The 13993-nt window shown below is 34.2% G+C and overlaps 1 protein-coding gene across 2 annotated transcripts in view; it reads left to right on the forward strand.

The window, feature by feature from the left end:
* Positions 1-13993, forward strand: part of LOC150109817 (kinesin-like protein KIF11) — a 575645-nt gene that overhangs the window by 465819 nt on the left and 95833 nt on the right. For both annotated transcript variants that reach the window (XM_090396826.1, XM_090396834.1), the window contains exon 22: positions 2093-2188. In XM_090396826.1, coding sequence (XP_090252952.1) covers positions 2093-2188 — 96 coding nt within the window. The remainder of the gene's footprint in view (positions 1-2092; positions 2189-13993) is intronic.

Here is a 13993-nt window from a genome sequence, read left to right on the forward strand (position 1 = left end):
ATGATGAAAAACACTTGAATAATAGTATTAATAGTAACCAAGATCCTACTAGATAATGTCAGAGAAATTGGTGGAATTAACTAAAAGGATGACAGCAAATTATCTGGAGAAACATCAGACCTAAGAAAGAGATGTAGACAAGAGAAGTGCTGTGGAATTCTCAGAGCTATGTAAAACAATGAAAGGATTGCACAAAAAATTAGCAGCTTCAGAACAAGGAAAATCCAAATTACAATAGAAAACAATGTCTAAAAAGAGTGAGAAAAGAGTTGTCCATAGGTCAAAATAAATTAATAGCCCTTAAAAATATAAATGGTGTATTAATTAAAGGTAAAGAACAGATTATAAGAATGGAATTTTTTGACACCAAATTATGATTCCTAAGGCTTAAACAATATGGAAAAAAATATGCCTTAAATCAGAGTTTCTTAACGTTTCTAAGGCCAAGGACCAGTAAAATGTTGAAAACAATTCTACGGACCACTAAGTTACAGAGGCGTAGCTGGGGGAGGTAACCCGCACCGGGCGGCACTTTGTTTTTGTAGTTTAATAAATAAATCTTGCCTTATTGTCTATAAAACAGCAACTGAGCGATGACATAGACAATAAGGCAAGATTTATTTATTAAGATACCATATTGTTGAGAAGGGTGATGATGTGATTGTTTGTGTAAATATCTCTCTGTATATGTCGGTTTTCTATAAACCGAAAGTGATAAGGAACCTTCTGAAAGACGTGTGATCCAGTGTGAAAGATGTGTCCAGGAAGATCAGGCAGTCATTGGCTTCTCGTTCCATTGTAAAGTGGATTTTACGGTGCTGGCTATTTAGATGCATTAAAAATGTATTCAGTGTATTTGGGCCATGTGGCCAAATAGCAAACACATCATCAACATAGCGTAGCCAGAGACTAGTTTTGAGAATGGCTGTGTTGATAGCTAGCTTTTCCAGATGTTCTATGTAGAAATTGGCTAAGGGGGGAGAAAGGGGGATCCCTTAAAACATACTCAAACCTTAACAAGTATGGCTGTATAAATCTACCAAAGATTTGGGAGACAGTCATCCTAAGACCAAATTAATTATTTTTATTTTATTTTTATATATATATAGTTTTTTAACTTAGATGGCTCTGTGTTAGCACTTTAGTCTTGTGTTGCACGCTGCAATTACTTATACTAGCCCCACTGTTACACCAAATTGTGGTTGTCTCGCATTTGTAACAAACTTTGTTTGTGTGCTCCGAAGGTTCTGGATATAATACCAGCTAAATATTAGCTTTTAAGTTAATAAATAGTTATTTTCTTATCAATCTGTGTTCACATCAATACCATTTAAATCCAATTCAACATCTGCAGATTATATTTCTTTTGAACCCCCTCCTCCACAGAACACAGGTTTTTCAGCCCTTCATGTGGGGAGAGAATTGTGGATTGAAAAGGGATAGAAAAAATTGTGGCTGCTGCTTCTTTAGTAGGTAAATTTTTGACATAATCAGAATGTTTAGAAATGATATGCTGATTTATCGCGTGCACATTGTACATTCAGCTTCATAGACTATGTATTGGCTATTAGATGCATTTATTCACAAGAATAAAGAATGATAATTGTTTTTTTATTCTTGTGAATATGCGTATATTATGAGGGCCATTAAAAATTTGCTTACGTCTTTGTTATTTACTCTAAAGATAAAGCACCAGCTTTCCCCACAGTAAAACCTACTTCATTATGCTGTCTTGGTTGGCCGAGTGGTTAGCATATCTGCTCTCCAGCCAAAAGGCTGTGGATTCAAATCCTGTCATGGGCATGGATGTTTGTGATTGTCTGTGATAATACTAGTGGTGGTGATCAACAGTAGATGGCGGTGGTGTAGATGAAGGAAGTTACAGTTGATGTAGACAGAATTGTAGAGTAGGTGCCTTCCCTCGATGAGACTTTGGACTCCCTGGAGGTGTTATGTAATAATAATTATCTGAATAATGATATCGGTTACTCATTGCATTCATGTTCACTATTATATATATATTTCGAAGCTTACTTTTAGTTTTCAGCAATATACATAGTTTAAATCAATGGTAATATTTTTTTTTTAATAGGAATGGGAGAGCAACCAAATTAATATACAAGCCATACTGAAGAAATATTCTGATGAAATTAAAAACGGCATTTGTTGTAGTCAAGCTTCTTCAAAGGTAATATAGCAATACATTAGCAAACCTTAAAAATTATCTACACCTAAACACAAGAAACATTATTTACTATTTAATTTCAGTTTGAAACTAACAAACTATCATCAGTGGCCTGAACAACATTTTTAATAGGTAGAATGCAAACAATTGAATTATTCAAAATAGTGCGAGTCCCACGATGTTAAATAGCTAATAGCATTGTGCTTCACTGAAGAAAAGATTAATCAAAAATGTAATTATAAAATAATTATATAATTTGTAAACCAACTCTTCCATCCAAAAAAAAAAAATATATATATATATATATATTTTATAACATACTAAACAGATCATTAGATAGATGTAGTATCCAGTGATTTCTTAGGACCTTCTATCTTTGTAAATATCATTATTGGCCTTAATTAAAAAATGTGTTATTCGGATCAAACACTCCCATATTTTTGACATGGATCGGAATGACTGCCTATGCAGTCATTCCGATTCAAGTTAGGAAGGTGAAGTAAAGCCTCAGCACTCTCTTTGAATAGACATTCGAATTTTATACTGACATCTGTGTAGAAGGAGAGTTTTAGACCAGAGAATGTTGTGGTCTGCCTCTATTTATGTTGCATCAATCCAGACTTATCGGATTTATTGTGAAGAATATAAGATCGATGTTCTTGTATTCTTTTTCTATTGAACATCTGGTTTGTCCAAAGTAGGAAAGCTGGCAGTCACATGGAACTTGATATACACCTGAAAGAGACATAGTTGAGAGTTTATCTTTAGACAATGTGAAATACGTGGATAGTTTATTAATGGGAATATAAGTATCTACGAAATCGTATTTCCTCAGAATTCTTGAAATAGGCTCTGAAATGCGAGATGTATGGGATTGGAACTCAACATATTGAGATCTGTGTAGCCTCACAATTTAGATTCCTTACCTACTTTTTTTTGCTAAAATCAATACTGTTAAGTTGTTTTTGTTAATTTAAAATTTTTGTTATATTTACCTTTATCAGATCTTACTAAATCTTCAATTATTCTACTGGCTGCGCCAATGTAAAAGTACGTTAATTTGATATATACCTTTACCAATCTACCTTACTTGCTCATTTGTCTCTCTTAAGTCTCATTAATTCCTTACTCATACAAATCTTAGTATTTCTCTATCTGCTGGCCGGTATAAACTCATTGAATGATGGTGCACCGCACTGTTAACAAAGACACTGCTTCAGGCTAGAGCCAATCCCTTTGTTATATTTCTGGTATTAACCCCTTTTCTAATTTTGGAGAAATTTATTTGTTAATGCTGCACCATCCAAAATTATTAGACTAGAGAAGCTTCGTGGGCTGGGAGAAAACACTCAGAATGGCACAATATTCAATATTTACACAATTACTATCCCCACATTTCACCAAACTTATGTGTCTTAATTTTACTGCAGTCGTGCTATCCCCAAAATTTCTTGTTTCGCACAGGTTCTATTTTATGAGTGGTGCATTGAGAACATAGATCGGGCAAGTTATTAGGTTGACAAAAAAGGATTTATTCATAAAAAATATGGTACAGTTACTGACAATTACTTAACTAAACTAAATCATGTAGGTGTAACCTGGGCATTCTTAATCTTTCTCAGCATGAATCAATATCTAATTACTTAACATTCTTAGGTAACCATTTACCAAATCTTGGTCTCAGGAACTAACTGACTATAACAAAACTATATTCAATCACAACACTTTGCTAGTCCTCATGTGGATCAGATGCTAAAGTCCTATTACACTTCGAAAGTCCAATAACTTATCAGTTCCTGTCTTTGTTACAATCTAACATTCCTGTATATACAAAAGATTTAAAAAGTTCTTACATTACTGGGGCATTAGGATCACTCTGGCTTTCTCTTTCGATCATCTGTTATATTCTTACGGCACTATGTTTCTTCCTCTGGCACTATTTCTTTGTCAGTATTACTATTTCTATAATTTCAAGATATGATATGACTCATCATGCCTCTAACTTTCCTTACATAAGGAAAATATGAAGCTGGATTTAAGCTGAAAATCTCAAATACTCAAAGGCAATAGCAATACTGCTGGTGAGAATATGGTGTAATGGAGAAGATGGTAAGAGGCTGGAAATTAAAGGAAACATTTCAGAAGCAAATGTGCACTAAGAAGGGGTAGTGTTGATTAGCTGAATTTAGTGAATCAGTTGATATTAATTGATATTATTGTATCAAGAAATAAGATCCTCAATTGTGAGGATCTTGTTTCATTCACATGGAGGGAACCCCAGTCAGAAATAATTTTCAACTTTTCTTGAATACAGCTATTGGCATCAGTTTTGTTCCAGCAGATAGTCCTGTAAGGACTACTGTAAATCTTGGTTTTCATGACCTACTGGCTTTATTAGTACTGCTTTTACACCTTTTGTTTCAACATGGTTGTTGGTCGATTGGTAGAGCCTCTGCTACTAATGACTTAAGCAAGTTTGAACGCGGTTAGTAGTTGGACGGGGATCAATCATTTGATGCTGTTGGCACACTCTCCCTCAATGAGTCTTTGGACTCCTTGGAGGTGTCACATTATAATAATAATAATAATAATGGTTAGCATTCAAACTGTTAAAACAAATGGTGTAAAAGCAGTACTAATAAAGCCAGCAGATCATGAAAAACAAGATTTACAGTAGTGCTTGCAGTATATCTGCTAGAACAAAACTAATGCCAATGGTTGTACTCAAGAAAAGAAGTTGAAAATTATTTCTACCTGGAGTTTTTTCCCCCATGTGAATGAAAAAGGCTGAACATAAAAAGGACTAAAATTATTGATTAATGATGTATGGGATAGGAAATCAGCACAGTTTCTTGGGATATCTTAGTCATTTGACCTAGGAAAAGAACCTGGCTGGCCAACCCATGTTGTTTGCCTTAACAATCTTTCAAGGGCCATTTTTTCAAATGGTGGAATTAATGGATGGTTTGCAGTAAAAAATCGTATACAAAAAAGTAGCAATATGTATTCAACTAAATGAAACAATGTATTGAGCTGTTTTGAGACAAATTTCTTAGTCTGCATGTAATAGAACTTTAGGTCAAAGAGTGTTAGATCTGATTATAGTGTCAGAGTTGGTTTAAAGACATATTCCACCTCCTCCTTACTTAGGAGGTGGCTAAATTTATGACTGTTACATGCTGAACTTAGCAGGAATTATTACCAACTGAGGAGCATGCTGGGTTCTGTGCTATGGTATTAGTTGATGGATGGGAAAGATGTCGACAGTGCACAGAAGTGTTTAAAACAATGCTTAATTTGATGCAATATTGGAATGTGTCCCCAGAGTTCAAAGAATAAGTAGATTAAAAGTGAAATGGATGTGTAATCTTATTAAGCAAGAAATTATAAGAATGAATATGACAGAATAATTATACTATATATAGATGGTATGGGGAGACAAATGCAGAAGAGATTGTTAAAACTGAGTGCGGATAACATTGCACTCACTGCTACTCATAAGAAAAATATGATGTGAATGGAATACTGTCTACATTAGAATGGTGTCACTTTTAAAAATTATAAGGAACAGGCTAGATGAGTCGTCATAACTATGTATGGAAAGCTAATCTGAGTATGAAAAGAAACTGGCTCTGCAGCTAAAGATAATCCAAAAGAATTCTATTGTTATGTTGCAAGTAAAATTAAGAATGAATATGACAGAATAATTATACTCAATATAGATGGTATGGGGAGACAAATGCAGAAGAATTTGTTAAACTAATGAGTGCCCATAACATTGCACCCATTGCTACCTCTTCACTGAATGAAGAAACTGACGTGTAGAAGGAGGCATTAGAGCTGTTGCACAAAGTGGATTAGAATTCAGCAATGGTGACTGAAGGGTTATCAACATGGATGCTAAAAGTGTTCAGCTTTTCCTATTCATGGTCAAAGGCTATTCCTTTGACCATGCTATGTAATTTGAATCTCAGAACTGGGAAGATTCCACAGAAGTGGCAAGAATGTGTGTGGTAATTCCATTGCGCAAGGGTGGCATAAAGACTGTGTCCAACTATCAATATTTGTGGAGTGATTGTAAACATTTTGGAAAAGTTGATTAGGAGTTACATACAAAAATGAATTAACAGTGAATCTACATTTTGCACTGAACAGCATGGGTTTACTAAGGGAAGGTCATGGTTTAGCAACTTGCTCACATTCTTTGATAATCGAGTGGACAGACTTATGTGTTCATCGTACATGATATTTATTTCTTAACGGTATATATTAGAACACAGAAAAATAAGTAATTAAAATTAAAAAATAAAAATTAAAAATTAAAATTATTAATTTTTAAATTAATTTTTATTAATAAAAAATTAATTAATAAAAATTTTAATTAATAAATTTTTTAAAAAATTATTAATTGGCCAATGGCTATAATCCCCATAAGATAAACAAAATACTAAACGTCCCTAAGAAACCCCTCCCAGTATCCACCACAGAGAACTACAACAAAACAGTCACCATCCCATACATTAAAGGCACATGCAAAAAGATTGCAAGAATTCTTAATAAACATGAACTACGCACCACATTCAGACCGTGTGACAAATTAGCAACCCTTATCTGCTCACCCAAGGACAGCATTCCCCCTCTAGCACATCCAGGAGTCTACGAAGTACCCTGCTCATGTAATCAAGCCTACTATGGTCAAACAGGAAGAGCTGTGAACATCAGCGAACACAAAAGATACGTCCGGCATTATCACTATGGCAAGTCGGGCCTAGCAGACCATGCTCTGGATATCCCTGCACACAGGATCAACTGGAAGAACTCAAAAGTACTGCGCAGAAGCTCTTACAAGTTGGAGAGATTGTTCTTAGAGACAACAGAAGCCCTGAAACACACTCCAAATCTCAACAAATATGGCTGTATAAATTTGCCTAAAATCTGGGAGACAGTCATCTTAAGAAAAAACTAGTATTGGTTTTTTCTCTATTTAGGACTCTAGTCTTATGTGATAGCTGCATTTTTTTTTCTCAGATAGAGGGTGCCAAAATCAGGACTCTAGTCTTTGTGTTGCTGCTACAATTTTGTTTAACTAGTCCATTGATTACACCATGTTGTTATAGTCTCGCATATTGTGACAAACTGTTTTGTGCTCTAAAGATGCTGGTTATATCACCAGGCAAAATATCAGCAATAAGTTAATAAATTAATTATTTACTTATTTTAAGTTAAGGGGAGCCGTTTGGCTTGTCATCTTATTTACTTATTTTTCTGTGTTCTAATATATATCGTTAAGAAATAAACAACATTCTATGATAATGTTACCATTGAATTAAACAAGGGGAATGGATACACCATGATATTATTGAATTTTGTTAAGATTTTATTACAGAATATAGCATGAAAGATTTTGGAATAATTGATTAGGAGTTGCATACAAAATAAGTTAACAGAGAATCTACACTTTGCAATGAACAGCATGGGTTTACTAAGAGAAAGTCATGTTTTGGCAATTTGCTCACATTCTATGATAATGTTACCAAGGTGATTGATACCATGATACTTTTGTATTGTGCAAAGGTTTACTACTGAATTTCATGGAACATTCATAATAAAATTTAATAGAACTAATGTAGCACAAAGAGAAATAATTAAACATTGGGTTGCATTGTTTCAATTCTTTAATGGTATTAATTTCATTAAATTTTATTGTGAGTATAAACCAGCACCTAAGCCTAAATACTCATTTACAACATAGAAGACACATTGGAGAATATGGGATTTAATTTTAAAATATTGACATGAATAAAGGATGGCTAACTGGCATATAAAAAAAAAAAAAAAAAAAGAGGTATATAGAGGTTGTGAGTCTGAAATATTAACAGTAACCAGTGCTGTACAACAGTGATCAGTCTTTAGTACATTGTTATTCATTCTTTACATTAAAAACATTGGGAAGAATTTGAGAGGTGATACAGCTATTTGCTGATGATGATGCCAAGATAGGCAGGTAATCAATCAGTATTTTCAGAATGATTTGAATAGGCTGGCATTGTGAGCATGTGAAAATACTTGTCACTTCACTGCAATCCAATGTCATATTAAATTGATGAGATTATGCTAGAAGAAACTGAACAAGCTTGGAATCTTGCAATTTTAGTAGATGAAAAGTTCAAGGGCTATATAGAAAAGATTGCAAATACAATTCAGAATATAACTGGAATGCTGAAATGAATCTACATATAAAGATTAGGAAGTCATTTTGCCTCTTTATAAGGCCTATAAGATTTCACTTGGATTATTATTGTCCAAGTGAGACCTTATAAGTGGAGGCCTTGTCTCTTTTCATGGTATTCTGATACAGTGGAGAGAATGCAACGGTGAGCATTAAAAATGATAATAGGATTGTAGAATACTGATTATGAAAACAGATTGGGAATTTTTAGACTGCAAATCCTAGCAAATGGGAGAAAAAGGAGGTGATATGATCGAGACTTAGAAACTTTTTGAAACTGTCATACAGGATATCACTTGAAGGAATTTTTCAATTTTTGAAGAAGTAGGAAAGGATAAGAGGACACCATTGGAAGTGAGAATAAATGTTCTCAAGAAAGACAGGAGAGCTAAATTTTTCTCTCATAGAGTGGTGCATAATTAGAATGGATTGCATTTGGAATTTGTGTTAATAAGTAGTGTGAATGAATTCAAGGACAGGTAGGACAGCTGGTGTGGGTAATATGTAGCCTCCTTCAATGAATTTCTGACTTCTTTGTGGTCTCTCTTAATAATGATATCATTTCTTTAGATGGCACAAATGATGAAATATTGTCAGAAGTGAGAATGAAGAGTACCTAATAATAAAGTGATGCACTTTTTTTTCTACCTTGTATATGGAAAATATTCAAAGGTGATCTAATCCAGTAAGAAGCAAAATAGTAATAAACAACAAAATAATGGAACAAGTAAATACACTCAAATATTTAGGATGCACAAATGTCATATGAATATGAAGCTGATATAGAACCAAAGCTATCAAACTTTTTAAAAGTAACAGGCATTTTAAATAAAATTTTTAAACCCAATTATGTACAAAAATATTCACGAATAAAAATCTACAATACAGTAGCTAAACTTGCCTTCCTTTATAGCTATGATATATGGACAATAAAAAAAAAAAAAAAAAAAGCAGATGAAAGCAGAATTGAATCATCATCAAATTCCTGCCATATACCCTCAAGGGGTGCACAGGATATGATAGTACTACATGAAAACTTGACATCATTACTAATTTCCTATCTACAATTTTTCTCCAAATCAGTCTGTTACTTATCAAGACTCCAACATTAACAGATTTTATATTTCTATCGTCTAAGACACTTTGTACTGTATCAATCAACCTATATCTTGGTCTTTCTCTGAATCGTTTTCCTGCTAACCTGGTAGAGAACACTTGTTTTGCTAATCTTTCTTCTCCCATTCTATTTAAGTAGCCATAACGCCTGAGATTAACCCTGCTAACACATTCCTGGATACTAGCAACGTCTAGTTCTTTCCTAATGTCCTCATTTTTAATATGATATTGCCATTGATTCTATCTGTTCGTACACCCTAATCTTTCTTAGGACTCTCATGTCTCTAGTCTTTAGTCAAGTGTTTTATTTCTAACCCAGCTCTCAGTTTCATAAGTTAAAATTGGTTTGTAAACTGTCTTGTATACTGCTAATTTAGTGTTTTGACTAATTTCTCTCTTATTCCATATAAATTTATTCATTTGATTTCCAACAATACCAGCTTTGATTCTTTTGTCCATTTCCATATTTAATTTACCATCTTCACTAAAAATTCAGCCTAAGTAGCTGAACTTTACTTTTTCTATAGGTTCTCCATTCACAATGCAGTTGATATTTTCAATGTTTCTGCCTATTCTCATCGTCTTCTAAGGCACTTTACTATATCAATCCACCTATATCTTGGTCTTCCTCTGGGTCTTTTTCATACTTATTTATTGCTGATTTTCATACTAAATTTATTACAGTTATTCAATTTAGTCAGGGAACTTGTAGAGTTGTACTGGATTTATTTAGAAGTATAACATCTGCATGAAGTAAAGAGCTGATATTAACATCTCTAATTTTGATATCAGATTTAATACCACTTTCCTTGATAATGTACTTACTTAGTTCAATTCTAACTGCTGACTTACAACTCAAATAAAGAGTTTGATATAATGCTCCATTGACACTATACAACTGTACTGTTTTGAATACCTTTTCTTTTGGCACCTTGCCTTGTCATGTGCTTTTTCCGTATCCACAGCTTCGATTATTTCATCATTGTTTTACATCTCTAATTCTTATCATCTTGTCAGCCATCAATTCTTCAATATCTGCAGACAAAAAATCGTCAAATCCTTCTCTACAAAACTTAAATTCAGATCTTTGTTATATTCCCATGATTTCTGAACTATTTGTGGTAAAGTGAAACTCTTATCCTGACGGTCTCTATTTGGCCTGAATCCAGCTTGTTTTTTTACCAGGCTTTCCTTCCACAATCCATTTCAACACTCTCAAGTATACTTGCATAAATCTTACCAGGAACACTCCATAGGAAAATACCTTTTGTAATTCTCATTTAGTTTATTTTGCTTTTTATATATGGATACCTTGAGAGAGAGAGATCCACTCTAATCATCTGGAATTCGTCCCTCTGCCCAGTCTTTCTGAACTATGTAGTGCATAGGTCTCCATACTTGAGCATTTCTGGTCAAATATCTATTCCTGCTGCTTTTCTGCATTTCAGGCTTTTAATGGCTTTCAGTGGATATGTATTTCTGTTTACATGCTTGTTGATTGTTTTTTACCACTGTGCTGTCACTTATTGTTTTATTTAGCAATTTTTCAAAGTAATTATTTCATACATCAAGGATATCTTTTTCTCCTGTTTCATGTCACCTTTATTATCTCTAATTCCTTTTATAGTATTATTAAACCTAAATATCAAAATTGGAGATGTTAATCTCAGCTTTTTACATTATGCAGATGATGTTATACATCCAATTCTCAATTGCCACGGTAGATTGGTACCTGAAGAAATGAGTAAATGAAAACAGTGTAAAAAAGAATACAGTTCATATGGAAATACAATCCATATGGAAAAATAGAATGGTTCCAGATGTGAGAACCTCGATATGAACAATACGTTATTTTCAAACAAAACATAGGCAAATCATTGAATAAAACTCTATTTAATTTTAATGGAATATTTTTTAATTTAAATACTATTTAAAGTATATTCATATGTATCTTTCTTTAAAGAAAATAGTGTGTCACTAATAAAACAGAAATTCGAAAATGCCCAAATATACCTACTCATATGATTATTAGTTTAATTTTATTCTCCATCACTTTCTGACAGTATCCACATTCTTTTGTTTGAGATTGGAATTAAATCATTTCCATCACTTGAAACATTGTGGCTGTCCTGTTTGTACTGCAATGACGAAACATTTTCTTCGGTAAAAGGAAATAAATTAGCGCTGATTTCCAATAATTCTGAAGGTTGATTTTTTATCTCTAACTCTGATTAATCGTTGAGATCTGCTTTTGACTAGATCTTTGTATAATTTCTCATATCACACCATACATGACTTCAATTCATGTTTAAATTGTCAGCTAATTCAGTATTTGGATCATGTGTAAGAAAATGACTTTGCAATTTACTAGACATTTGAAACTCCTTAATTAATTCTGCAGTGAGTAGAATCTTTTCATCGTCACTTTTTTCTTTTCATTGAGATTCTCAATGACAGCTTCTATTATTATGTCATCACTAGCAGCAGCCTTGTCAACCATCAATTCTTCAATATATGCAGACGAAAAATCATCAAATCCTTCTTCAACTGCTTGTGCTAATCTGATGATATTCAGTTGTATGCAAAGGTACAGGGTTTTTCTTTTTCTCACATTCTCACCAAGTAGCTTTTCAGCATGCATTTAAAGTTAATGGTTTCAATTCTGCTAATGCCAACTTTGATTCGATCTAAAATAGAAAATATCTTCCACACATCAAACTTTCGGTAAATTTCCCTTATCTAGTTTATCCAAAACGTATTGGAATGTTAGACTTGAGAAAGTGTTGCTGAATGTAGTGGATGTGCAAATTCAGGGAAACTAGATTTATTAAGGGGGGGGGGGTAAATATACAGTCCTTAGGGAGGCAGTTGAATGTATGAATGAATATAATATGCCCGAGTGAATAAGGACAACAAATCAGAGTGAGATAGTTAATATAAGGCATCAAGATAAGGTTGGGGCTAATGGGGTCTTAAATTCATGTACACTAATGCTAGCAGTATTAGGAACAAGAAGGAAGAGTTTTTGGCCATGGTTGGCACTTCCAGACCACAGGTTATTGGTATTAGTGAGTCATGGCTGACTGTAGCTGATATAGCTAGTGGGATTGAATGAATGTGATGGATATAGCGTGTTCAGGAATGACAGGGAGAATAAAATGGGGGGAGGAGTATTGTTGATGATAGCTGATGAGCTACAGCCAAGGAGAATAGAAGTCGAATTGCAGGATAGAGAAAAGAGCACATTTAAGGCCATTTGGTGTGAGATTGTGGCTAGCAGAACTAAATATACAATTGGGTGCTGCTATAGACCAGGTGATGGAAAAGATGGTGGTGACAGTATGCACAAGCAAATAGAAGAAATGAGTGGAAGGAGGATAATTATTATGGGAGATTTCAACTATGGTTGCATTGATTGGAGTGAGAAGAGGACACACGGGAGGAAGGAATTGGATTTTATGCAGTTATTAAGGGATAACTATCTGCGACAGCATGTAATGGAAAATACTAGGGGTCAGAGAGTGCTTGACCTAGTAATTACATCTGAGGATTTGGCTGTAACAAATATGACCACATTGCCACCAATTGGTGAGAGTGATCATAGGGTCTTGACTTGGGAGGTGGCTAAAGGTGTGGAATTTTCAATTAAGACAGGGTACATGTGGAATTATCGGGCTGGAAAGTATGACAAGCTTAGGAGTTTGATTGGTTCAGTGCCATGGCATGTAAAACTGCAAGAGCTAGATGTTGATAGTGCATCGGAGGCGGTTAGGAAATGTTTGCATGAAGCAATGGCTGACTGTATACCTAGAGTCCGAATAATAAATCAAGTAGGAGTTAAATGGATGAATAACGCCATTAAGCTTGAGCTGCAAAAAACGAAACAACTATGGAGGGAATTTAAGGAGAAAGGTGACTGGCAGGCACATGAACGGTATAAAGCGCAGTCCAGAAGGGTAACAAGTGTGGTAAGAAAAGCAAAAAAGGATTAAGAAAGAACATTGGCCATGCAGGCTAAAGAGAATCCTAAACAGTTTTTTAAATATGTATCAAGTAAAAGGAAAAATGTATATGGCAGAATGATTTTAAAGAATGCCGATGGTAGGGAGGTAAATGAATCAGTTGATATAGTTGAGTTACTGAGTGAGCACTTTGCAAGTATATATCAACCAGGTGGTGACATTGCAGAAACGAATAAACCAGTAGATTATACGGGAATTGTGGTGAATGAAGTGGAGGTGAGTAGTCTATTGCATAACCTCAATGTCAATACATCCGTGGGATTGGATGGTATACCAGCTCGTGTCGTACGAGAAGCAGTTAAAGAATTGTCAGTACCCTTGACCATTTTGTTTAATTTGAGACTCTGGTCTGGGTTAGTCCCGAGGGGGTAGAAAGAGGGGAAAATAGTTCCACTGCATAAAGGAGGCTCCAAGACTGCTGTTATAAATTACCGACCGATT

This window comes from Typopeltis vanoorti, chromosome 1, assembly GCF_054136105.1.
Source record: "Typopeltis vanoorti isolate ZY-2024b chromosome 1, IOZ_Tvanoo_1.0, whole genome shotgun sequence".
Lineage (NCBI taxonomy): Eukaryota > Metazoa > Arthropoda > Arachnida > Uropygi > Thelyphonidae > Typopeltis > Typopeltis vanoorti.